Genomic DNA, 27768 nt, shown 5'->3' with positions numbered 1-27768 from the left:
TGTTTTTGCTGTTGGTATGGGCCATTCTGGACTATCGAATGAAGGCAGTGGTAATGCTTTCAAAGATCCATAACCTGTAACACTATGATTCGCCGTGTAAAATTCATTATAAAAGAAAACTCCTCTCTCTGCCAAAGACCTGCTGGATGTTTCTTTGTATAGTTGCTCACCAATAGATGCATGAAAAACATCGAAGATTCCCACAATACTGTCTATAGAGTGCCAATCAACCAAGTTTGAAGGATATATATCTATACATACGAATACAAGAGAAGCATAAGTATAGAAATGAAACACATTACATAAACATAATGTAAAAACATTTACTTACAGTTTGGTCTATGGAGTGGGATTCCATCAGGCAAACATTGCAGACGCAGTTCTAAGTGCATGTAGGCATGTTGTATAAGGACTTCCTTAATGCTCCTACCTATGTCAGAGAGTTTGAAGTCTTGAACTCTGCCTTTGTAAGTGTCGATGAACTCATTCTTTGTTTTTTTTCGCTTCCTAGTCTGCAACATAATCCAACTACCAATAGAGATTGTGGAAGGAATCCACCTTTGATTATCAATATCAAAACTGTTGTATACTATAATAGCTCTAGTAGAGGAGCAGGGATGCCTAGGACGTCTGGTTTCCATAGAAGCAAATAGAAAATAAAAGCAGATGTAAGAAGATGAAAGAAGATGAGATGGTAGAAGAGATAGAATCTCATTCAACAAGAGAATTCCCTGCAGAAATGTCAGGCATACCAAGGGGCTCAACCACTTTCTCTTTGCCTTTATGTGATTTACCAACTACATATTCAGGACTGGTATTATGACGCAGCCTGCCACTCCATGGTCTATCGAACCGCTCGATGAGGACTCTCCTGGTCCACTCAATGATTGTGATTGTTGACTTGCATTCTGTGCAACCACATTTCCACTTACATCAGCCCCAACAACATCCTTTTCAATAGCATACCAGCTACTCATCTCATCAAATACAACATCCTTGCTTACCCTCAATTCACATGTAGCAGGATTATAACATCTATATCCCTTTTGCTCAAGGGAATACCCAATAAACACACATTTTTTTGCTTTTGGATCTAGCTTGGTACGTAACTCATCTGGCACATGCACATATGCAATACATCCAAAAACTTTCAAGTGAGACAAATCAGGTTTCTTGCCAGTAAACTTCTCCTCTAGCGTTACATCATGTATGGCTGCAGGAGTCTTGTTCATGATATAAAATGCTGTAGACACAGCCTCAACCCAATAGCTATGTGGCATATTCTTCTCAACCATCAATGCTCGTGCTATCTCTGTAATGTGCCTGTTTTTTCGCTCAGCAACTCCATTTCGATGCGGAGTGTATCTACATGTAAATTGTCTCTAAATGCTATTCTTTCGCAAGAATTCAAAGAACTCATCGGAGAAGTATTCTCCCCATCCATCTGACCTTAGGAACTTCACATGCTTTCCTATCTGTTTTTCAATCCCATAACTCTGAAATTCTGAAAATGAGTGAACACTTCACTCTTCTTCTTCATAAAGTACACCCACACTTTCCTGGTGTGGTCATCAATGAATGTTACGTAGTACCTGTAGCCACCCATAGACATAGTCTTCACATGACCCCATACATCTGAATGCACTACATCTAGTACATTCCTGCTCACATTTTTATCATGTGGAAATACATGTTTTGTTTTCTTTCCAAATTGACATGCTTCACAAACTTTCTGCATACCTTCAACTTTTAACTTAGGTAGCCCTGTCACAATTTGTTTAGTCTGCATAGACTTCATTCTCTACACATTAACATGCCCAATTCTCTTATTTCGAATGTCTGTATATGCAAAAACTCCTGAACCATTTGCAAACATTGCAGCAGTCACTTCAGGCATATTTACATTCAATGTAAACATTCTGCCCACTCTGTTACCTTTTGCAACCAACCTACACTTATCTGTGAAGTCTTCTATATAACAACCATCAGGGTTAAGCTGAACCTGCAAACCCTGCTCAATCATCTGGCCAATAGAAACCAGATTCTTTGTAATGTTTGAAACATGAAGTACATCTGTAAGGTACTTCACTTTATCATCCTGCATAGACAATGGCACATCTATAACATGGGCAATCGGATGAGTAGTGTCATCCCCTGTTTCAACAAAACCTGGTCTTTCAAGACTCTTCATTTCCTTGAACCACTCACCGTGACTTGTCATGTGGTTCAAAGCACCTGAATCAACATACCATACATCATCCTTATATGCTGCTATACCATTTCCAGACACACCATTAACAACATGTTGCATAACAAACAACCTCACATTATCCTCATTATTTCCGCTAGAGGATACATAGTTGTTTTGCTGCACTTTTCCATTTTGCATCACTCTGCTTCTTATAGCATTCTGCCTGCACATGCCTAGGCTTACCACAGTAAAAATAGCCTCGTGTATCATTATGCTGCCTTTTCCAATTACCACAACCTCTTTGACTCCCCCTGCCTCTAAACTAGCCTCTTTCACCTGTATGTTGTTATTGTTGTGAATCTTGGGACTGTTTTTGCTCTGCTGTTGCTGCTGCTGCTGCTGACCGTAATTTTGATTACTTATTCGGCCACCACCTTGGCCACGTCCACGGTCTCTACGTCGTCCTCTACCTGAACTTGTGTAGAAGGCCTGCTGCTCTGAATTGCTTTTGTTTTGTGAAGACTGTTGATCTTCACCCAAGTTCTTCTCTTCAATGATCAACATTAACACCAAATCTGTGAAGTTGGGAATGTTCTCTCGAGTCTGAATAGACGTCTTAAACGCCTTGTATTGTGGCCCGAGTCCACGCAGACACACTTCCACCTTATCATCATCATCCATAGAAACACCAATTGATGCAAGGGATTCCACAATGCCCTTGATCTTCAAATCATACTCATTCACGGACATATTCTTCTTCTCCACAGTATGAAGCTCATTCTTCAACTGAATTTTTTGTGCCTTGGTGTTATCATACAACTTCACCAAGGTGTCCCAAAGAGCTCCCGACAAGGGTGTAGTAGCCAACACAAAGGGGGAAGAGTAGATGAAGCTCTTACCCTTGTACCACTTCCTGTGCTTCTCTTGCTTGCTGCTCAGCCCTTAGCATGAACCAGGCTCTGATACCATGAAAAGATGCAGGGGAGAAGAGAGCTTGAGCTCTTGCAAGCACACACACACTCACGCAAACCCTAGAAGAGAGCACACAAGGTGAGAGGCTGAAAATTCTTCTTCTTCTTCACACAACAAAAGAGGTCTACCAAGAAGATAGAGTGACTAACACACATAATAGATTATATACAAGCGATCCATAATATGAACACGCTAAGAGGAGTGGGTAGACGTGGACTAGTCTGTGTAGTCCAGCTGTAGAATCTCTGGTGGCCAAGATATGGTGCTAGCTACCAAACCCGCTAGTGATATAAATGTCCAATGGTCATGCAAGCACCTCATGAGTGTCAGCTCATGTTGAGCTTGACATCTTAACAACATTCTCCATTCAAATGCTTACTTCATTGTACAGAGATATGTATAAATGTAGTCTCTAACATTTGAAGGTTGCCATTTACATTTACATTCTTCTGCATGCCATTTGCAAAACCTCCTTGTAGACAACATTTGTTGTGAAGACTTTGTTTGAACCTTCAGTGCTGCTTTCGTATTCCACAATATGCTTTACACACACTTGCACTACATATCGGATGATCTAACACGTGACATAGCAACGTACAATTGTCCATGTGTGAATACTTGTGTGGCTAGATAAAGTCCCAATACACTCAATGTTTGTCCTTTTGGAACTTCTTTATTAACATACCAAAAGCTAACCTGACAGGAAATTGTCTCCTTCTCATGTCAAAAGGCAATTGAAGCATAGTAGGTATAAATATTATCCTAGGAATAAAGACCTTGTCTCCAATGTTTGTACTTGTAATGATTTCTGCTTCTATCACCTTTGAGTTAAATTTCTTGAGTTAAATTGCACAGTAGCATGATAGGAGCATTAATCTTTAGAAGTAAGAGGTGAGGAGGGTAACCACCACCTAAGTTCAAACTGTTCAAGTACTCAATATTCAATATTGCATCATTCTCGAAAGAAACAACCAAATCTACACTGAGGTATTCTCTTTCAAGACCAGGCAGTGCACTCAAGGCTAGTTCATTGATCTCATCAACAAGAACGCCCCAAAATCCACCAAAAAGATGCCAAACATCATGGCTAACAACTAAATGAAAGTAATGGAGTGTAATGGAATCTCCCTCTTGTGATTTTTGGTCGTGAGGATGGTGGGAAAAATGGCGCTCAACGCCAAGCTTCATGAGTCAAGAAAGAAGCAAACTCAACTCCATTGGCCATAGGATAGCAATAGGAAAGCATTTTCAGCCATTTAGAGTGAGTAAAGATGGACAATGGTGAGCTATGTGAGAGAGATTAGGGTTTGGAGCAAAGGGAAGGAAAAGGGAAAAAAAATTTCAAACATTTTCAGAAAATTGCATGTAAATTGGTACTCTATGTGTTCCTCTCCTCAAGATCAACAAAAGCCCTAGCAAATAGGAGCAAAACGGGGGAAAGATGAGAAGTAATGACTATGGAAAGCTTGGAAAAGAAGCACAAAAGATAAACATGATTAACAGAGAGATTAACAGGTGATTAATTCAAATTTTTCTTAATTTTTGTACCCCGCCCCAAATATTTGGTCCAAGGTGCCCAAATTAGGTCCAAAAATGAGCTAAATCTCCATGAAATCACATGAAATGATGCCTCCCCTCCACTAATCTCCAAAGATTAAGTAGAAATTAAGCAAGATTAAGCCAAAACTCCAAGAAATCAAGAGAAAATTCAGAAAATTATCAAGAAAATGACTAATCTCATGCCCAAAACCTTGATAATGGATCAAAATCAAGGCTCTGATACCAAATGAAATGGATCTAGAGCAAAATATTGAATCAAACACATCAAAGCAAGAATCTAGCATCCATTAATCATGAGATTAGTGATCAAATGGCTCATCACATGAATATGCAAGAGAGAGAGAATCTATAAGTGCATGTAGCAAGAGAAGATGCACAAATAGCCTAAGTGTGTTTAACCTCTCACCAAGAGGATGGCTTTCAAGTTAGCCATGAACTTGACCATGGAAGGCCAAATCTCCATAGATGGAGGCCCAAAGGTACAAGATGACCAAAATTAGTAAAAGTGTCAAAAGATGTCAAAAGATCCTACCAATGTCCCCCAAGCCCTATTTATAGCCACTTTCTCCTTTTGCCCATGGGCCCCTATGTACATGTGGAAATCAAGCTCTATGGTTTCATGACAAGTGCATAGTATACTTCTTATGCACATAACATTCACTATTGTGGTTATTTCTACTTAGGATGTGGTTGTTTAGGTTGGGCTACACCAGTTATTGTAATATGGGTTTGAAAACAAGAGAAAAAGAGGTGTGAAGGAGTTTTTGAACTTGTATGAAAAACCCTCTTTACAATGGAAAATGACATTTTTCTCGTTGCCTCGATTTCTAGTGTTTCTTTATGTAGTATTATGGTAGAGGTATTTAGTTTCACTATAGGTTGGGGGTATCCAATTACATCCAACACCTTAGTTTGGACTACATCAACACCCCTCTTTTAGACAATGCGCAAGTTCCTTCACTTATAGCTTTGGTGCAATGCAATCATACATTTATGCAATAATTTATCACTCATGTGTATGAGGTTAGATGGTTGCATGGATGGACTTTACACCAAAGTGAAACATGTGTGGAAGCCAAGAGGGTAGAGGGTTCATGTGTATGAGGTTAGATGGTTGCATGGATGGACTTTACACCAAAGTGAAACATGTGTGGAAGCCAAGAGGGTAGAGGGTTCAACCCACCCTTGGTGCATTATGGAGGAGATGGCTTGGTACCATGAGTACTCGTGTATGACTCCATTGGTTTCTCATGGTTATATGCTCGTATGGTTATTGGAAGCATGATTAGACATACACATGTGACATGAGGATTATTATGTTTTGTTTACATGTTTATTCATTGGGATGGTGATGCATGGTACCTATAGAAATGGAAGGATAAAAGTGTGTGAGTTATACCACATGTAAGGGAGTGTAAAAGTTCTTTGCACATTGTATAAAAATGGGATTTCCCACTTAATGAAGGAAATAGAATTTTATTTTATTTGATTCCTTTCCTTGTGTTTTTAATTATAGGTGTTATGTTCTCTTAAAATTGCTTAACCTTCAAGAATTTTATGAGAAAAATTTCTTGAACACTCTCCGTGTCCATCTTTTTGGTAACAAAGATGCTACCACCTTACGCTTCAACAGTAGCAAGGTTGAGTGTCCATTTTTTTAATATTTCATACACTACCAAATGCATTGTATGTTTGTGTACCTATTTCCATGCAAGCGAGTGTACACTTTTGCCATTTGTGGTTTAGAGTACTTTGACGCCAAAGTTTGAGGCTATTTACACTTTCCAATGACTTTTGTACAGCACAAGAAATAGAACATATTTTAAAATTTTGACAAGCATCATTTTGGTATTTCCACATTGACTACCCACCCATTATGCATGAAAAAATGACCCAAATTAGTCATTAGCTTTTGGACATATGTCAAGTGTGCTAAGAGAAGGGCGTTAGCTACTTACAAAAGGAGGAAGATAAGCACATTTCAAAAATGCATCCCTAATGTGATCTATTGTTTGGAAAAATATTCTATGATTGCTTTAAGTTTTTCAATTTAAAGACCAACAGAGTTGGTGATAGAGGGCATCCCTATTTGTAATCCCAATGTCACTACTAAGTATCTCTAAGATACAACTCCTATGATCGCATAATATTTTATCCACATAAATTTGTGCAGTTGCTTACATAATATTGCTCGGACTTTAAATTCCTCAAGTCTTGCGACCATGTCAAAAAATTTCTTGAAGTCTGCATAGCAACAATACAACTCTTTGCTATCAAGTTATATTTCTTCCTTAAGCACTCTAATAGTTGCGGGATGATATATGGTGCTACCAACCCCATGCTACATTTTCTTCTACCCACGTACTTAATTTATGTTCCAAAAAGCTTGGCAATGTTGGAACCAACCCTGACAATCCTCCTTTATGGAGAGGCTTAATCCAACTCATGCTCCAACTCAACGAGCATTTTATCCCATTGGACATGTTACTAGTCCACTAGTCAATTATCTCCCCTATTCATTTGAGCTTTTCATCTTTAAAACCTTGTAAATGCAATGCTTTGTAATTATGGAGGAAACCATAAGTGCAATCCATCTTAAAATGTAACAAGCCTTTATACTCTAATGATTGGACATGAGAACCTTACCGTGTTTGAACTACTAATCCACAAAATCGAAAAAGGATTCGCTTGTTAGAATGGACAACAAAAATGTACACAACTACACTCACCACTACTGCTCAACAAGAGGACCAAATTCCTACGACACTAGTGAATTATTTGACTCCAAGTTCATGTTCATAGTCTCCCTCATGCACGAATGTTGTGAAGCCAATTCTTTGGCTACACACATTCATATTTTCATTGGATTGGTCCACCGCTAAACTTTCACCACTTTATATGGCAAAAGGGTCAGACATCCTCAATAGAAAAGTCCCATAAACCGTCATGCCTTTACTTATTACATATTGTAATATGGTGTTCTAACTTTATAAGAATTTGCAATGATATTTTTAGATTTCTTTTTACACAAAATCTTATTCAATCCCCTCATTGATAGACACACACACACACCAACAAAATCTTATTCAAGCCCCTCATTGATAGACACACACCAACAAAAACATTTACACAATTTTCTGTCTCACTGTGCTGCTGATTTTCATAAGTCGTATTTTTTGTTTCACTTTTGCTTAGTTTCATAAGTGGTATTCATCTCACTCTCTCTCTCTCTCTCTCTCTCTCTCTCTCACCCATGTGATCCAAGAATCTCTTCATGAACATAGCATCAACATTCTTGGGATTCATGGCAACCCCTCCTCATTGGCAATCAGTCACTTATGTGCAATTACACTACTTCTTTAAAGTGGAGTGATGGATTGTGAAACTGAGCTTTAACCTTTGAAATCAAGCATGTGTGCGTAAATGAGTTTCACCCAAGGGGGCAATGGTTGTGACCCTCCATTGATGGATTAGGTCAAGAGCTAAGGCATGCGAGTATGAGATGCATGACTCGAATTTAGTGCATAGTATACTTCTTATGCACATGTTATTCACTATCGTGGTTATTTCTACTTAGGATGTGGTTGTTTAGGTTGGGCTACACACATGTGGAACTCATTGCATGTTTACTCATTGAGACAATGAATTCTTATGACCCGGGGTACCTGTAGAAGAGTTAATTGTCCATTCAGAGGTTGTTGTAATATGGGTTTGAAAAGAACAAAAAAAGAGGTGTGAAGGAGTTTTTGACTTGTATGAAAAACCCTCTTTTACAATGGAAAATGTCATTTTTTTTGTTGCCTCAATTTCTAGTGTTTCTTTATGTAGTATTATGCTAGGATATTTAGTTCCACTATAGTTGGGGGTATCCAATTACATCCAACAGTTTAGTTTGAAGTACATCGACACCCCTCTTTTGGATAATGGGCAAGTTCCTTCACTCATAGCTTTGGTGCAAAAAGAAGTCATACATTTATGTAATAATGTATCACTCATATGTATGAGGTTAGATGGTTGCATGGATGGACTTTACTCCGAAGTGAAACATGTGTGCATGGAAAAGTTTAGAAGTGTGGCATGGTGCATTAGCGTAGAAGCCAAGAGGGTAGAGGGTTCAACCCATTGAACCCTCTACATAATATTGCTTAGACTTTAAGTTCCTCAAGTCTTGCGACCATGTCAAACATTTTCTTGAAGTCTACATAGTAACAATATAACTCTTTGCTATCAAGTTATCTTTCTTTCTTAAGAACTCTAATAGTTACGGGATGATATATGGTGCTACCAACCTCATGCTACATTTTCTTCTACCCACGTACTTAATTTATGTTCCTCCAAAAAGCTTGGCAATGTTGGCACCAACCATGACAATCCTCCTTTATGGAGAGGTTTTATCCAATACATGCTCCAACTCAACGAGCATTCTATCCCATTGAACATGTTACAAGTCCACTAGTCAATTATCTCCCCTATTCATTTGAGCTTTTCATCTTTAAAACCTTGTAAATTCAATGCCTTGTAATTATGGAGGAAACCATAAGTGCAATCCATCTTTAAATATAACAAGCATTTATACTCTAATGATTGGACATGAGATCCTTACTATGTTTGTACTATTAATCCACAAAATCGACAAAGGAGTCGCTTGTTAAAAAGGACAGCAAAAATGTACACAACCACACTCACCACTAGTGCTCAACAAGAGGACCAAGTTCCTCTAAAACACTAGTGAATTATTTGTCTCCAAGTTCATGTTCATAGTCTCCCTCATGCACCAATGTTGTGAAGCCAACTCTTTGGCTACACACATTCATATTTTCAATGGACTGGTCCACCGCTCAACTTTCACCACTTTATATCCATAAATAGAAGCATGGCAAAAGGGTCACACGTCCTAAATAAAAAAGTCCCACAAACCTTCATGATGTTACTTATTACATAATGTAATATGGTGTTCTAACTTTATATGAATTTGCAATGATATTTTTATATTTCTTTTTACTCCAAAATCTTATTCATGCCCTTCTCATTGAGAGAGACACACACACACACCAACAAAAATGTTTACACAATTTTCTGCCTCACTATGCTGCTTAGTTTCATGTCATATTTTTTGTTTCACTTTTGTTTAGTTTCATAAGTCGTATTCACCTCTCTCTCTCTCTCTCTCTGACTTTAAAGTGGAGTGATGGATTGTGAAACTAAGCTTTAACCTTTGAAATCAAGCATGTGTGCATAAATGAGTTTCACCCAAGGGGGCGTGTGACCCTCCATTGATGGATTAGGTCAAGAGCTAACGCATGCGAGTATGAGATGCATGACTCGAATTTAGTGCATAGTATACTTCTTATGCACCTGTCATTAACTATCGTGGTTATTTCTACTTAGGATGTGGATTTTTTGGTTGGGCTACAAACATATGGAACTCATTGCATGTTTGCTCATTAAGACAATGAATTCTTATGACCCATGGTACCTGTAGAAGAGTCAATTGTCCATTCATGAGTTGTTGTAATGTGGGTTTCAAAACAAGAGAAAAAGAGGTGTGAAGGAGTCTTTGAAATTGTATAAAAAAACCTCTTTTACAATGGAAAATGACAATTTCTTGGTTTCCTCAATTTCTAGTGTTTATTTATGTAGTATTATGCTAGAGGTACATCCAACACTTTAGTTGGACTACATCAACACCCCTCTTTTGGACAATGGGCAAGTTCCCTCCTCACTTATAGCTTTGGTCAAAATGCAATCATACATTTATGCAATAATATATCACTCATGTGTATGAGGTTAGATGGTTTCATGGATGGACTTCACTCCAAAGTGAAACATGTGTGCATGGCAAAGTTTAGAAGTGTGGCATGGTGCATTAGAGTAGAAGCCAAGAGGGTAGAGGGTTCAAGCAACCCTTGGTGCACTATGGAGGAGATGGCTTGGTACCAGGAGTACTCGTGCATGACTCCATTGCTTTCTCATGGTTATATGCTCGTATGGTTATCGAAAGCATGACTGGACATACACGTGTCATGAGGATTATTATGTTTTGTTTACATGTTCATTCATTGGGATGGTGACGCATGGTACCTATAAAAATGGAAGGATAAAAGTGTGTGAGTTATACCACATGCAAGGGAGTGTAAAAGTTCTTTGCACATTGTATAAAAATGGGATTTCCCACTTAATGAAGGAAATAGAATTTAATTTTATTTGATTCATTTCCTTGTGTTTTTAATTATAGGTGTTCTCTTCTCTTACAATTGCTTAACCTTCAAGAAGTTTGTGAGAAAACTCTCTTGAACCCTCTCCATGTCCATCTTTGTGGTAACAAAGATGCTACCACCTTACGCTTCAACAGTAGCAAGGTTGAGTGTCCATTTTTTTAATATTTCATACACTACCAAATGCATTGTATGTTTGTGTACCTATTTCCATGCGAGGGAGTGTACATTTTTTGTCGTTTGTGGTTTAGCGTCCTTTGATGCCAAAGATTGAGGCTATTTACACTTTCCAATGACTTTTGTACAGGCACAAGAAATAAAACATATTTTAAAATTTTGACAAGCATCATTTTGGTATTTCCACATTGACTACCCACCCATTATGCATGCAAAACTGACCCAAACTAGTCATTAGCTTTTCGGCATATGTCAAGTGTGCTAAGAGAAGGGCATTATCTACTTACAAAAGGAGGAAGATAAGCACATTTCAAAAATGCACCCCTAATGTGATCTATTGTTTGGCAAAATATAGTATGATTGCTCTAAGTTTTTCAATTTAAAGAGCAAAAGAGTTGGTGATAGAGGGCATCCCTATTTGTAATCCCAATGTCACTACCAACAAGTATCTCTAAGATACAACTCCTATGATCGCACAATATTTTATCTACTCATAAATTTGTGTAGTTGCTTACATAATATTGCTCAAACTTTAAGTTCCTCAAGTCTTGTGACCATGTCAAAATTTTTCTTGAAGTCTACATTGTAACAATACAACTCCTTGCTATCAAGTTATCTTTCTTTCTTAAGAACTTTAATAGTTGCGCAACCCCATGCTATATTTTCTTCTACCCACGTACTTAATTTATGTTCCAAAAAGCTTGGCAATGTTGGCACCAACCATGACAATCCTCCTTTATGGAGAGGTTTAATCCAATTCATGTTCCAACTCAACGAGCATTCTATCCCATTGAACATGTTACAAGTCCACTAGTCAATTATCTCCCCTATTCATTTGAGCTTTTCATCTTTAAAACCTTGTAAATGCAATGCTTTGTAATTATGGAGGAAACCATAAGTGAAATCCATCTTTAAATGTAACAAGTCTTTATACTCTAATGATTGGACATGAGAACCTTACTATGTTTGTACTACTAATCCACAAAATCGACAAAGGAGTCGCTTGTTAGAATGGACAACAAAAATGTACACAACTACACTCACCAACTAGTGCTCAACAAGAGGACCAAGCTCCTCTAAGACACTAGCGAATTATTTGTCTCCAAGTTCATGTTCATAGTCTCCCTCATGCACCAATGTTGTGAAAGCCAACTCTTTCGCTACACACATTCATATTTTCATTGGACTGGTCCACCTCTCAACTTTCACCACTATATATCCATAAAGAGAAGCGTGGCAAAAGGGTCACACGTCCTCAATAGAAAACTCCCATAAACCTTCATGCTTTTACTTATTACATATTGTAAAAGTTCCATGTTATCTAGCCTTTTGGTGTGCCTCCATAGCTCCTTGTTGGATCCTTGTTGAACTTAAATCTTGTCATTTCTCCTTTTAGTAAGAGATTGGGATGGTGTTATGTCTATGGAAGTCAAGGTAAACCACTTGCAGGAATGTCGTTTCGAAGAAAAGCACACCTTTTCAGCATTCCGATGTACTCTCCTTGGTTTTTCCTTCTCTCTAAATAGCATTCCGATATACTCTCCTTGATTTTTCAGCATTCCCATATATATATATATATATATATATATATATATATATATATATATTCTCCTTGATTTTTCCATCTCTCTAAATAGCCATTTTTCCCAACCATCTCAACATCCATAGCAACCCTTAAATCATTGTATTTGTTTTGATGTATAATCGACTTTTGTGTTGTATGCATGGCCCACATGATCACACAGTTTAATCCAACTCTAATATAAGGCAGACTGCCTTAGAAAGGAGAAGGTGATTTGGTTACAGTAATATGTGAATAGCATGAAAGGGCTCTCTCTCTCTCTCTCTCTCTCTCTCTCTCTCTCTCTCTCTCTATCATGATTGGTCATACATTGGCCAAACTTTATGGCGCAGTGCTCGAGGCATAGTTGAGCTCATATGCAAAGGAGGAGGGACTGCGAGCACCAGGGCAGGCTAGATTCCGACGAGCTTTCTCCACTATTGACCATATATTCACTCTGAGATGTCTGATTGACCAGGCTAGGGCGCGGGAGAAGAGATTATACTGCTACTTTGTGGATTTCCGCAAAGCATTTGACACGGTGCCACGAGAGACTCTTCCAGCGCCTACAGTCATTGGGGATCCCATCAGAGATGGTTTGGGTCATCTATGCTTTATATGAGCAAGTCTTCGGGCGCATACGATGCCCCGAGGGACTATCTGATGTTATTGCTAGCACCATAGGTGTGAAGCAAGGATGCCCACTCTCTCCTACACTATTTGGGCTATACATCGATGAGGTGGCTGACTTCATTGGTCACGGTGGTGGGGACGGGGTAGACATCTCAAGTACCACAATCCACATTATGCTATATGCAGATGATATTATTCTGGTCTCTGAGGAGTCGCGGATGGGACTACAACACCATCTCCATGCACTCGATGACTTCTGCACACAAAGGGGGCTTACAATGAACCTTGGGAAAACCAAGGCCATGATTTTCCACACCTCAGGGCCGGTTCAACAACAGGCCATCTTCACACTAGCAAGAGGACAAGTAGAGGTGGTAGACTCATATGTATACCTGGGGATTACATTTACAACTCTGCCATGAAGATTTACTATGGCACAGGCAGCCAAGGATAGACTCACACGAGGGTATGCAGCTCTAGCCATGCTAGAGAGACAATGTCACCAGGCACACTTCCAGGAGTCCCGCAGGAAGGGGTGGTTGTTTGACACAATAGTCACCCCTGCTTTGATGTATGCTGCAGTAGTATGGGCACCCGGGCTCGCCACCTCCACATGGTCTCAAATAGAGAGGCCTCGGATTCTCATGCTCTCATGGATGATCTGCAACAAACCCTCCGTCCCGTCCCACATGACATTGTCCGGACGGAGTTTGCTACAGCTCCTATGCTAGTAGAGGCCCTCTTCCAGACGATCTACTTCATACAGAGGATCAGAGATATGCCATCAGATCGACTCACATAGAGCTTTTGAGGCGTCCAGGCAGCTCGCAGAGAGTGGAGATAGGAGATCATGGTATTCATAGATGATACAGTGGCTCACTCAGCATGGTCTTGACATAGATCACCTACCACCTTTCCAGTATGATATACATGCACCACACATCGAGCGCTCTCACAGTGAGAGGAACAGAGTCCTTCGACAGGATTTATGGCAACGATACACTCAAGAGACTTGGATTACACCCAGTCAGTCTCTACCACCGAAGATGCTATACTACAGAGATCAGTTTATGCGTATCTCAGCGGATGGATTCATACAGAGACCTGGATACATGGATGTGTACATGCCTCACAATGCCCAAGTGGTGATTGGCCAGCTCAAGAGTGTCGTCACACCAGCTTGAGATTGAGGCAGGTAGGGCAGCACGAATCCCCAGAGTAGAGAGGATATGCAGACTATGCCAAGAGGAGGTTGAGAGTGAGGAACATTATGTAAGCAGATGCAGAGCATATAGTATCATTAGAGAGATACACCACCATCTTCAGTGGACATCCCTCACTCCGCCAGATCATGGAGTCCGCAGACCAACGCAAATTTGGCCAGTTCTTGCTAGAGACACAGCGCCACAGAGAGACACTGCTACGGACTCATACCACAGGGAGAGGTGGGCGAGGTGGGCGACAACTCCAGCTCACTGATTTCTTCCAAAGATCTATCCCAGTGCCTATCCTAACACAGGAGGGGGTTACACTTCAACGCGCTACGGACCTCCGAGCCAGACGGAGGCCGAGAGCACTAGGCTACCAGACTCCTAGACTACATCAAAGGGAGATCACAGAGATACAGGCTCGACATCAGCACCATATCCAGGAGGGGCTTGCTCACTTGCACTCACACCCAGAGATCATGCTCTGAGGTATTCTTGCCTTGCCATCGCCTATGTATCACTTATTACACCCCCATTATGGTACTAGTTGGAGCTAGATAGATCTGCATGCATTCTTGTATACCCTGCGCATATAGGTTGCATACTGAGCCTCTAGCAGTAGTGCTCCATCCATCACACCCCCCCACTAGCTCAATATTCTCATAGTTTATTTCATGTTCATTTTGTCCTTTTTTTTCTGGACATCCAGAAGACATTGACAGTTGTACATTGATTTTGTCTCATAGGCGAGTTCGGCCTCTAGTAGATGTTAATACAGCTTTCTTTCTTTCTTTCTTTCTCTCTCGCTAAGGAGACTAGAAAGTGCTCTCTCTCTCTCTCTCTCTCTCTCTCTCTCTCTCTCTCTCTATAGCTCAAGGTTTTTGAGGTCTGCATTTATGATCAATAGATGACAGCTGCTGATAGGAAAGCACGATCACCTTCTCCAAGTCGTTAAGTGGATGAGTCTTTACCTTGCCCCTATATCAAGCTCCATCCCAAACCCTAACCCTTGTCTCTATTGTCATGCTCGTTGAGAAGAAAAAAATCCAAGATGGCAAAGAAAGGCCCCAAGATTTGACACACTTGTTTGGCATGAGTTGATATCCTTATTCAGACCAAGTAGCCTCCATGCAACCTAGATATAACAGGCAAGTTTACACCCTATCTTGCTCCTTAATTGGTCTCCTTTGGGCATGCACATCAAACCTTCTCTAGCCAGCTTGGTGCAGCCTACAAAATGGCAGCCCTTAGGAACTTGCCTCAAACCAGCAGTCAACACTCTTTGCTTACAAGGATTGATGTGCACTCCCAGCTCCTCAAGCTCCACTGACTATTGCCCAAAAGCATTACCCTTGGTCCACTTGATCCTTGCCAATTCAACAATCAATTATATAGTCATGACACTGAGCACCTTGGATGGACCCTGTTGACAGTGGTGGACAGAACTGGGTTGTGTATCGAACCTTAATTTTAGGTGATGGAGGTGGTGGAAAGGAAGTACTACAAACTTAATATAGGTCCCTACACATAGTGTTTGAGCTGTAAAAACATTGACGATCCCAAAAAGACCCCACATCAAGCACATCCTTGCTCTGTCTGATGTCAAGGAAAGAGAGCTTCATAGAGAGTCTATTTCTTCTTGTTAATCTTCTTACAACCTGAACTACTGTTAATCTCCTTACAGCCTGGCATAATATGCCCCATAAAGGGTAGTGCACTTTTCTGTCGCATTGAAAGACCACCTATGTCCCATGTCAAGGCTCTATGCCATAAATCTATTGACAATCGCACCAAGAAAAATGTCCCCTTGTGAGGGATTCTTTTTGGTAGTAAGTTAAAAATAATGTAATGCATGTTGGGCATCCCCCCCCCCCCCCCCCCTCCCCGCTGGAGAGAGGTGATAGAGAAGGGCACCATTACCTCACCAACCAGTCCCCCACTTGCTGGAGCCATGTCGATACTTCACCAGCGTGACTCATCTCCATGAACAAACTCCATTCTCAGCAACTCATGCCTATGCACAGAGGCCAAACCTGGGCACATCATTGTTACTCACTACAGCAACATGCCCCGTCCTTGAAGTGATGAATACAGTGGGCATCTTTTATGATTATCTCTCGTGTCTCCATCTTTGAGATTGACTTGGCAAAATCATGGCAATCAGCACAGACCCGGAGATTCTTTGCTACTCGGATAGTTGTACCCCCAGGTGTACACACAAGCCCAAAAGCCATGGCTAACTTCTCACTATGACCCCATAAAGGCTTCTCCTTGAGCTTAACCAATGACGTCTCCTGAACTGAACCCCCATGATGAGAGTACCCTTCCTCTTTCAACTGACTGACTAATTGCCTAAGTTTAGCATAAATCTCATCAGTTCGTGGATGAGTCGTGTCTCCAACAGAAAAGTCATGCACGTGACTGTCAATTTCAATATAAGCTTTTGCAGGCTGCTTCCACACATTTGCATGTTTTCTCAAAACAGCCACCTCCTCAGCAGCCTCATTCAAACCAGCATGTGCATAGATGCTGGACATCAGCACATAGCCACTCGAGCTTCTGTTTCTCACTGTAGTCAGGCGGTCAAAGCATCGTTTTCCTAGATCAACCAACCCATACTTCTTACACGATCCAAGCAACGATGTCCATCCTACAACATTTGAGCCCGCAGGAAGAGTTTCAAGTAGCTCTTCTGCCTCCCTTATGTAACCAGCCCCCCCAAGAAGTTCAACTAAAGCAATATGATGTTCAAGTGTAGGTAGAATGCCATGCTCTTCTCGCATTGATCTAAAATAGAAGCATCCCTCATTTACTAGCCTTGCATGACTACAAGCTGATAGAAGACACAGATATGTGCCTTCGTTGGGCTCAAATCCTGCTTCTTGCATACCCCGAAAACATTGTGATGCAAGCAGATAGTTACAATGCTGAGCATGCCCAGCGATTAGCGTGCTCCATGTCACCTCATCTTGCTTTGGCAACCTGTTGAAAAGAAAGTGGGCATCCTCCATCGATCCGCACTTGGCATACATATCGATGAGGGTATTTCCCACAAATAAATCCAACTCAAAGCCATTCTCAGTGATCTGATCGTGGATCTGTTTGCCATGCTCAAGCACTGCAATGCTAGAACATGCTTGTAAAATGGAAACAAAGGTAACTCGGTCTGGTTCCACGCTCTCCTGTTGCATGTTTCGAAACAGTTTAAGGGACTCCTGAGCATGTCCATGCATGGCAAGCCCAGCAATTAACACATTCCATGCAACTACATCTCGGCTTGACAGTCTGTCAAAAACCATACAAGCAGCATCAAGGTTGTCACATTTGGCATACATGTCAATGAGAGTGTTCTGGATGAACATATCTGACTCAAAACCACATCTGATTATGTGGTTATGAAGCAGCATACCCTGGTCCAAAGCTCCTGTTGTAGAGCACATTTGAAGGGCATGAACAAACGTGAACTTGTCAAGTCCCACACGCTTTTCTTGCATTTGCGACAACACTTCAACTGCATTAATAGCAAGCCCCAGCTGCAACTGGGCTGCAATCAAAGCATTCCAAGTGATCAGGTTTGGTTCTATACCCTCCTGCTGCATTCTCTGAAAATAATCCAACGCTTCCTTGCCATGCTGGTTCCGTACATACCATGCAATCATTATGTTCCACGTGACAACATCTCGCCTTGGCAATCGATCAAATAATATGCATGCATCTTCGAAGGACCCACATTTAATGTACATGTCAACAACGGCATTGCTAACAACATCATCAAACTCACCCCCGAAATGGACAAGGTGGCAATGGACTTTCTTTCCATGCTCTAAGTCTCTTGCACAAGAGCATCCCCTGAAAAGGCAAACAAATGTGACCTTGTCCAGTTCCAAACCATCTTGTTCCATTTGTTGGAAGATTTGGTACGCCTTTTGGCAATGCCCATACTGAGAGTAACCTCCAATCAATGCATTCCATGTCACAACATTTCGCTTGGATAATCTACTAAATACAATGTGTGCATCCTCCAGACTTTCGCATTTAGCGTACATATCCACAACAACACTGCCCACCAATAATTCTGACTCAAACCCACTTTCAATTATCTGAGAATGCACCTCCCTACCCTGCTCCAAGGTTCCAAAGCTGCAACAAGATTTCATAAGGCAAACATATGTGACCACATCTGGCTTGATACCCTCCTCTTGCATCTTTTGGAAAGCATCAAAAGCGTCATTAAACACCCCTCTCTGGGCATATCCACCAATGATTGCACCCCATGTCACCACATCCCGCTTCAACAACTTGTTCATAAGAATGCATGCATTATCAAAGCCATCACATTTGATATACATGTCCATGAGTGCATTGCCAACAAACAAGTCTGAATCACACCCATTTTCAATAATATGAGAATGTATCCTCTCACCCTGTTGTACGTCTCCTATGTTGGAACATGCTTTCAAAAGACAAACAAACGTATATTGGTTTGGTTGCACCCCTTCCTGTTGCATCTGCTGAAAGAGATCATAAGCCTCCAATGAGTATCCAAGCTCTGCGTAGCCTGCAATTAATGCACTCCATGTAACTGCATCTCGCTGGTGCATTATCTTATTAAAAATCATGTGAGCATCCTTGAGGTTCCCGCACTTAGCATACATGTCAATGAGGGTATTGCTAACGAATATATCTGAATCAAAACCACTCTTGATGATGTAAGAATGTATCTGCATACCCTGCTTTAAGTCTACCAAGCTAGAACATGCTTTCAGTACTGCCACAAAGACATGTCCATCAGGCTCTGCATTTGAGTTAGTCATTTGTTTATATAAATTTATTGCTTGTGCATTTGCACCAAGGTTGGAATGGGCAGAAATAAGTGCACTCCATGAATATGCATCTGGTTTCGATAAGGTGCTAAAGACTTCATTAACCTTCTCCAAGTCTCCCAGCAAAGCTAACTTGCGGATGAGGCAGCTCACTCCATAATTGTCCACTTTAAATTCATTCTGGCCAGCATGGCAAGGTGCTTCTCTTACTGTTTCATGTGCCAACATCAGACTTATGTAAGCAAATGCCAACAAAACTGCAAACAATTGACAAGCATGAAGTACAGGTACATGACACTGATGACAGGACAATAGAGCAGGTTTAGGAAGGCACAAATCATAGAAATTTTTAGCAGGTACACAAAGTGTTCACAATCTTGAGAATTTCAAGTGAGTGTACTTAATCCTTTGACCATTTTTTGAAAAACATTTGTGAAAACCAACAAAACAAGTGAAATTCCAAAAACTAGGATTCTTGACTTTAGAAAAAAAATGAATATCTAACTCTACTAACATTTGAAATTCCACCTTGCTTTGTAGCCACTAGCTCATCCAAACATAAGAACTTGTCTGTTAAAAGGTTGGAATATCTCAATGTCCTCTGCATTTTTTATAGAAAAAGAAGAAAAAATCAATAAAAGTGTGAAGATACTATATGCCCCTATGATAAGAATTAGCTTCCAAAAATTGCCACAACATAATGGGTTCTATATTTTACCTTGTTATCAATGGTGCCCAACAATGGAGGGTATTTAGAAAGAGGTTTTGACCCTAACAATTGTGTTGTGTTTGCAAGATCTGCATAAACTTAACAGACCATCAAATCAAACACAATAAATGCTAAAAATTAGCAAAATATTTCAAGGTTTGCTTACAACAATCAATTCAACATAGCGTTATGAGACGTTACCTTCTTTTATAATTCCATGCCTTGGAGTTGATAACTGTGGATCAGTGGCTACCACTTGGGTAACAGGCACAAGAGAGAAGCCCATCTGATAAAATTAATCACGTCATCATTACACATATTGATTAAGTTCGTGTATCTCAAGACAACAGTATTGTCGTGTGATCACACATGACGCAGAGAGAGAGAGAGAGAGAGAGAGAGAGAGAGAGAGAGTCATATTACCGTCTTCAAAAGACCCGATGGGCCTATGAGATCAAAAGCTATGTGGATCATAGTAGCCAAGTGTTTCATGAAACATGTTCCAGAAATGGGTTTGAAACGTTTCTGAATTGTTTCAGAAAAATTCTAAAAGTGTTTCATACAAGGGGGGATTAGGTAATTTTAAAATGCCAAATATGTTACTTACACACATGAATAAACCTGTCAACTGTGGTGCTATCCTTTATATATATATATATATAATTAACGCACGGTTCGATAGCAAGGTGGCAGGTGCACAAGGGCCAAGGCCGATTCGAGGGTGCACAAACAGGGAAAAAAAAAAGTCCCAAGTGGTCCAGAAGACTGTAGAATTTTCCAAAACAATGCAGCAAGCATTTTCTCTGTTCAGAAACGGTAGCTATCTAATAGTGACATTTTGTTTGACCTTTTAAAAAAGACTGGACATGTTTGAAACACATGAAGCGTTTGCTACATTTGAAACAGGTTCAACATTTTAATCTTTAAAAGAAGGGTTGTAATGGAACTGTTCTAACACATTTTATTGCCACTATAATGTGGATACTGAGTTATGCAGAAGACTGAGAAACTAAAAGAACTTGTGCTAAAGTAGCTGATGCCTATCCTAGCATCATCAACATCATTTATGTCATGATAAGACAATATACTAAGCATGTGTAAATGTGGGAGTGGAGAGAAAGAAAGAAGAGAGAAAAGGATCTCAAATTTGAGACCAAAAGTGTTATGATGCGTCCATGAAGTAACTAAATCAATTGTTCATAACGATGTTACACATGTAATCCAGGGTGATGTCCCCCGTGGAATTATTGATGTACAGTTAAATCTGGCCTCAGCCAAGGAAATAATGGTATCTTTTTCTGATCCAGAGTATGAAATGTTTGCTTGTTTCTATGATGTTATGGGTTCTTTGTGAGGGCAAAAGAGACCAAAGGACCAAATATATGAGAGATCAGAGCAAATCACACAGCATGCAATGGTGATATGTATATAAATGATAAAGTCCAGTACAGGAGCTCTATGTGAGACTCCGAACGAGCAGAGAAGGCTGCTGTCCCAAAAATGCAGATAACAGTCCCAAAGTAAGCCTGATGTAAGCGTCGATATATGCCTGATGTAAGGCTGATGTGAGCTGAGATGTAAGCGCTGATGTAAGCACAGATGTAAGCGCTGATGTCCTGATGACTGCTGAAGTAAAACGCAGAAGTATGCTGAAGTGAAACGCAGATGTATGCGGCCTGTACCAGCAACAGCAACCGGAGAGGAAAAACGCTGATGATCACCCCTGATGTAGGCGACCAGTTCAGCAGCAGCAGAGAGTAGGTTCCACTTGTCGTAGGCGGACTGTACCAACAGCAGCAGCCGGACAAGAAAAACGCAGATGATCTGCCCTGATGTAGGCGACCAATCCAGCAGCAGCAGGGAGTAGGTTCCACCTGTCGTAGGCGGCCTATACCAACAGCAGCAGCCGGAGGAGAAAAAACGCTGAGGTTCAGTCCTGAAGTAGGCGACCAGCAGAGAAGGTACTCGTGATTGATGTGTTCATAAGGATGCGCCTCATATTTATATGGAAAGGGAGGGTGCTGGTCGGCCAGCAGATAAAAGTGAAGTTTAAATGACTAAATAGCCCTTCTTGGCGTTTCAACTGTCGATCTGCTCCTGCGAGCTCCGCCTCATCCCCCCTCCCGTCTACCTTCCCCCTGCTGCTTCTCGCCGTCGTGCGCCCCCCTCTCCCCCCCCCGCCTGTCCCCCGCCATCTCCTTCCTCGCTTCCTCCCCCGCCTCCTTCCTCGCTTCCTCCCCCGCCATCTCTCCCCCCCCCGCCTCCTTCCTCGCTTCCTCCCCCGCCATCTCTCCCCCCCCCCCCGCCTTCTCCTCCGCTTCGCGGCTCTTCCCCCCGCCTTCTCCCTCGCCTTCTCCCTCACCTCCCCCTCCATCTCGCCCCTCCTCCCACCGCTAGCTCCCCCGCCTCAGCCCCCCCCCCCCCCCCCCCCCCCCCCCGCTCCGCCCCCGCTATCCTCTCTCTTTCCGCCTCTCCGTTTCCTCGTAGGGCTGTGTCCCTCCCGTTGGTGACCCCGGTCTCTGGCCTTTTCCCTCTAGAGGACTCCATGGAAGCCGCTCCGACTACCCCTGCCGATTCCGGTTTCCGTCTGGAGTTCACAGATGCAGATCATCAGCTGTTTGTTTCCACAGTATCCGCTCTTGAGGCCTCCTCCTTGGTCTGCAAGATAGTGGGTAGCCGTCCGATGCGGAGAGAGCTTCGCGACCTTCTGCAAGGCAGCCTCATTGGCGTGCCTGCCAAGATCGTCAGCGTTGATTTTTTGGGACGTGGCTACTACCAGGTGGATTTCGAGTCCCCCCAGGCAGCTCAGACGGTGCTGGCTCGGAGCCCCATTGCCCTCCGCTCATCCCGGGCGTTCCTAGCGCGATGGACTCACGGTTTCGACCCCGCTTCTGACCCGCTAGCAGGCGCGACAGGTTTCCCCATCACTATCTGCTTTCCTGGACTCCGCAGGGAGTACTTGCCCCTCTTGTCATCCATTGGCAAGGCGTTCGGGCAGGTGGTGGAGACGCCTCAGACAGCGGCTTCAGTGATAGCTCGGGCAGCAGGACTCCCGGCCATTCGTGTTGTGGTTCCGTCACCGGAGTCCCTCCCGAAGACGATCCTCCTCCCTTGTCTTTCTGGAGGACATCTGATACAGCGCGTGGAGTATTCGGGCCTCCCCGGCCAGTGCTACATCTGTCGGGAGATGGGCCACCTCGCACGCGCATGTCCCCGCAAGGGGGTTCATCCTTCACGCTCTGCCGCCTCTGGACCCCCTTTAGGAGGCCCGAGGGGTGGCCATCCACCTCAGAGACCGGACATCCCTGGCTCGTCTCAGCAGGCGCCATCATCTGACGAGCAGGCCCCGGCGGAGGATGCCGCGCAGACCCAGGAGGCTGGCGGATGGCAGGAGGTTCGCCGGCGGAAACGCCCGGCCCGCAAGGACTGTCGCAGACGCCAGCAGGCAGCACAGGCTGGCGGACAGGCGACTCCGGCTGGCGTCCAGGCACCTACCCGCACTTATGCTCCAGTCAGGGATAGGCGGCCAGCAGGTCCCACCCCGATGGACGAGGATTCAGTCTCAGTGCCCGTTGAGGCCGCCGGCCGGTGGAGCCCCCCACGTGGAGACCCCGCTCCCGCCTCCCCCCGCGGGGGGCCCCGCCCCCTCCATGGAGCAGATTCCTGAGGATCCCGGGCCGCACTCTGCGATCCCCGGCCCCTCTTCCCCTCACTCGGAGAGCACTCCTTCCACCCCCCCCTCTCCCCCCCAGCCCCCCCCTCCCGCCTCCCCCGGCGGCCCCCCTGAACCTCTCCTCTGGCAGATGCCTCTCCATCCTCTCCTCGATCTCCCCCCTCCTCTCCGCGAGCCACCATCCCTCCCTCGGCCTCTCCAGGATACTCCTCCAGACCACCCACTGCCCCGGGGCAGCGCAGCTGGGTAGGCCAGAGTTCAGTTCAGCGGCTGTTCCACCGCCACTCCAGGCCGGTGGAGATGGCGATCCTAGCTTCGCCCGCCACAGAGTTCTCTCCAGCCTCCCTGGGGGCCCCCGCGAGTGATGGGGCTCCCAGTGGATTACGGTTTTTTCAGGTGTCTCCAGCTGGATGCTGGCCCGTTTGAGACACTGATCGCGCCCTTGCGAGTTTGCGTGGTGTGCCATCCCTCTCGTTCTCCTTCAGTGGTGAGCAGCATGGTGGCCTTCTCCTTTCCTCTCAGTGTTGCCCCAGACACAGCATGGGATTGCAACTCTGTAGAGGAAGTTTTGCGTGATCAGATACTGGAGTTTTCTCACCACTTCAGTGACTTGGGGCTCACGGACCTATTGCAGACCCGATTACAACTCAGCCCGCATGAGCTTGTTTGGTATAGGAGATTGGCGGGCGGATCCGGTCCACACCTCAGTTGAGGCGGTGCTACTAATTCTCCTCCACGCCGCCCCGAGGATGCAGCCTACCTTTAGATACATATATGCAGAGGATTGGTCTCACGCCTATGCCCTGGACAGGGCAAAGGTGGAGTGGGGTTGGACACAGAGACAGGTCACCCTCTTTTTGGAGAGACTCCGCACCCGGACAGACAGTGACTATTCTCCCTCCAAGCCGGCGCCCAAGACTCACAAAGTGGAGGGCAGCTCATCCGGGCCGGCTGAGAGGGGTGAGCCAGAGGCGGCTGCTTCACTTGCCATGGCTCATCCATGAGGATCCTCTCATGGAACATCCAGGGTCTTGGTGGAGCTCGCTGCTACATTGGTCGGGGCAGACTTCGCCAGGAGATCCAGAGGGCTCTCGTTGGAGGACCCATAGATATCCTTTTCATCCAAGAGCACCACCTTTCTGCCGGGCGTACCCGCACCTGCGGGAAGATCTTGCCAGGCAAGAGTCACACTTTTGGTCACCGGCATATGGCTCCCAGGGGAACCAGGGTGGAGTATGCATAGCGAGCAGCTTCTATCCGAGGTTGTGGATTCTGGCACTCTGGTCCAGGGTCGAGCGCAGTGGATCATCCTTCGGGTTGGGGAAGACCGCATTGGCTTTCTCAACTTCTACGCCCCTAATGGGGCGACCGGGAGAGCTGAGTTCTGGAGCACCATTAGGCAGTCCCTCCCCATGGCAGACCATTGGTGCCTAGGGGGGATTGCAACATGCTGGAGGATGCAGAGGACAGGATGGGGGGCAGCCAGGAGACCATTCATGGGCCAGAGCTCGCTGCCTGGGAGGAACTAGTGCTGCGGGTGAGAGGCCAGGATCCGTGGACTCTCTCGGAGTTTGGCAGGTTGCAGGGGAGTTTATCTTTCTCGCGCTCGGATAGACGGGCCACAGGAGTTAACCTTTCCCGCATCGACAGGTTTTACATTGATGAGTGGGCTTGCGATAGAGGTGGCACTGTGGGTATACTTGCAGGCTCCTCGTTTTCAGACCACTTTGCAGTGCTTCTTCAGATCGAGGACCCTACGAGAGGAGAGCGAGGCCAGAGCGTCCGGATTCCAGATTGTCTCATAAGAGGAGCCCGAGATTGCGACCAGAGTTGAGCAGGTCTGGCAGGAGCTTCAGTTCAAGAGAGGATCGGCAGCCAGCGATCTTGACAGGGGTTTGCAGGAGATCAGTAGGATGCTCAGACAGGCTGCCCTGGACCGTCTGGAGGCTTTCAGAGAGCAGGAGAGGAGCCTGCGGAGGAGTCTAGCTTCCCTTCAGAGACTTCAGGAGAGGGATCCTACGAGCCCTTGGATTTCAGAGCAGACGGAGTCAGCTCGCACAGAGATCAGATCCATCGAGGAGAGGAGGGTGGAGTTCCGATTCCATGCTCGGGCTTCTTTTTGGACACAGGCTGGAGACAGAGTGACTCGAGATTTCTTTGAGGCGACAGGGCCTCGCTTCAGACGAGAGGGTCTCAGGCGTCTTCGGCAGGCTGATGGCCAGGTAGTGGTGGATCCCCCCAGGGTTCGGGCGATCGCCACAGATTTTACAGGGATCTGCTCTCTGCTGAGCCAGCAGATGACAGGGTGAGAGAGGCTTGGGAGGCAGTCTGGAGCTTCACGAGACCGGTTGTGCCGGCCCATTTGCAGCACTCCCTTCTCTCCCCCTTCTCGGATACGGAACTGGAGGCGGCTCTTCAGGCACTTCCTCGGGGCAAATGCCCAGGAGAGGACGGTCTCTCAGTGGCTTTCTTCCAGAGGTACTGGGGTCTCTTGCATAGGGGTCTCAGATTGGCATTCCAGGAGATCATGGAGTCGGGAGACATGCCGGACAGCATGGCAGAGGGGTTGATTCACCTGATCCCCAAAGAGGGAGAGACACACTGGAGATTAGACAGTGGAGACCGATCACCTTGCTAGGTATGGCCTACAAGGTCCTAGCTAAGGCGATCAGCAGGCGGCTTCAGCCTCACCTTCCGACATCATCCACTCCACGCAGACAGGCTTCATCCAGGATAGGAGCATCCTGGATAACATCTTCTCTTTCTGGGAGGCTACGGCTTTGGCTAGATTCGGCAGGAGGATCTGGCAGTGCTCCTTCTCGACTTCGAGAAGGCATATGATCGGGTGGACTGGGCCTTCTTGGAAGGCACTATGGAGAGGATGGGCTTCCCCCTCAGTGGATCCGTGGGGTCTCTGCACTCTACACATCGGCTCATAGCCAGGTGCTGACACAGGGCGTGCGCGGAGAGAGGTTCCAGCTCTCGCGCTCGGTGCGGCTGGGGTGCCCCTTGGCGCCCTTTCTTTTTCTTTTTGTGGCGGAGGCCATGAGCACTTTCTTGACGGCACAGGATACAGGTTTGCGGGGCCTCCAGCTCCCCATCCGCACCTCGGAGGAGCTCCTAGACTCGGAGTTTGCGGATGACACTGCTGTCTATCTTCAGGGAGGGAGGAGAACCTCCGCCGCTTCGCCTCAGCCATGGACAGGTTTTGCAGAGCTTCGGGCGCTTTGATCAACTGGCACAAGTCGTGTGGGTTGTGGGTCAGTTCTGTGCCCCCCCCCCCCCCCCCCCCCCCCGACTTGGAGGCCAGTTGATGGGTTTCAGTGGCTGCCCCCCGGCACTACAGTGCGCTATTTGGGATGCTATGTGGGCATTGACATATCTCCGGAGCAACAGATAGCCCCCCTTCTTGTGAGCATTCGGAAGAAGCTTCTGTATTGGAGTACCTTTCGTTTATCTCTGGCTGGCCGAGTGGTTGTGGCCAACCAGGTTCTGCTTGCTACCATGTGGTACATCACTTCTTGCTGGGCCTTCTCTCGAGCGTGCATTGGCCAGGTGCAGAGGCTCATCAGGAACTTTCTTTGGTCCGGTGGCGACGGGCGGCCCGCCAGGGCCAAGGTGGCATGGGCTGTGATCACTCAGCCGAGGGAGAGAGGCGGCCTGGGCATAGTTTATCCTATTTGTCAGAGCCGAGCTTTGCTTGGCAAGTTGGTGGTTCGTGGCCTCCTACCAGGCGCTGAGCCGTGGAAGGAGTTTCTTGTTTCCAGGATTCTCAGCCGCACTCCTTCTCTTAGCGGCCCCTGGACCCCCAGCATCAGGTGGATCTTTACAGAGCAGCGATCCAGAGGAGTGGGCCTTGGCTTCGAGGAGCGTTTTGCAGCTAGCCTTCTGAGGGCCTGAGAGCATCTGAGGCCGTCACTCTTCCAGACTCCCCCGGGCACCGATGAGGAGCGCCTGAGGCAGCCATTGATCTGGAACCCCTTGATCCGACTTCCCAGTGGTCATATGGTTGGATCGCGATCTCACGTGTCGTGGGGCCCGTTGAG

General features: G+C 44.7%; 1 protein-coding gene across 1 annotated transcript in view; it reads right to left on the bottom strand.

Moving 5' to 3' along the window:
- Positions 1-15193: 15193 nt before the first annotated feature.
- The window catches only part of LOC147638805 (pentatricopeptide repeat-containing protein At1g11290, chloroplastic-like), a 58073-nt gene continuing 45498 nt past the window's right edge, over positions 15194-27768 (bottom strand). The window contains exons 2-5 of the mRNA XM_086784628.1: positions 20251-20335; positions 20059-20138; positions 19869-19941; positions 15194-19549 (exon numbers count right to left, since the gene is read on the bottom strand). Coding sequence (XP_086640754.1) covers positions 16566-19549; positions 19869-19941; positions 20059-20138; positions 20251-20335 — 3222 coding nt within the window. The 3' untranslated portion in view covers positions 15194-16565. The remainder of the gene's footprint in view (positions 19550-19868; positions 19942-20058; positions 20139-20250; positions 20336-27768) is intronic.

This window comes from Cibotium barometz, chromosome 4, assembly GCF_041138505.1.
Source record: "Cibotium barometz isolate CiBa-2024 chromosome 4, ASM4113850v1, whole genome shotgun sequence".
In the NCBI taxonomy this organism is placed as follows: Eukaryota; Viridiplantae; Streptophyta; class Polypodiopsida; order Cyatheales; family Cibotiaceae; genus Cibotium; species Cibotium barometz.
This window is presented reverse-complemented; position numbering and strand designations above follow the sequence as displayed.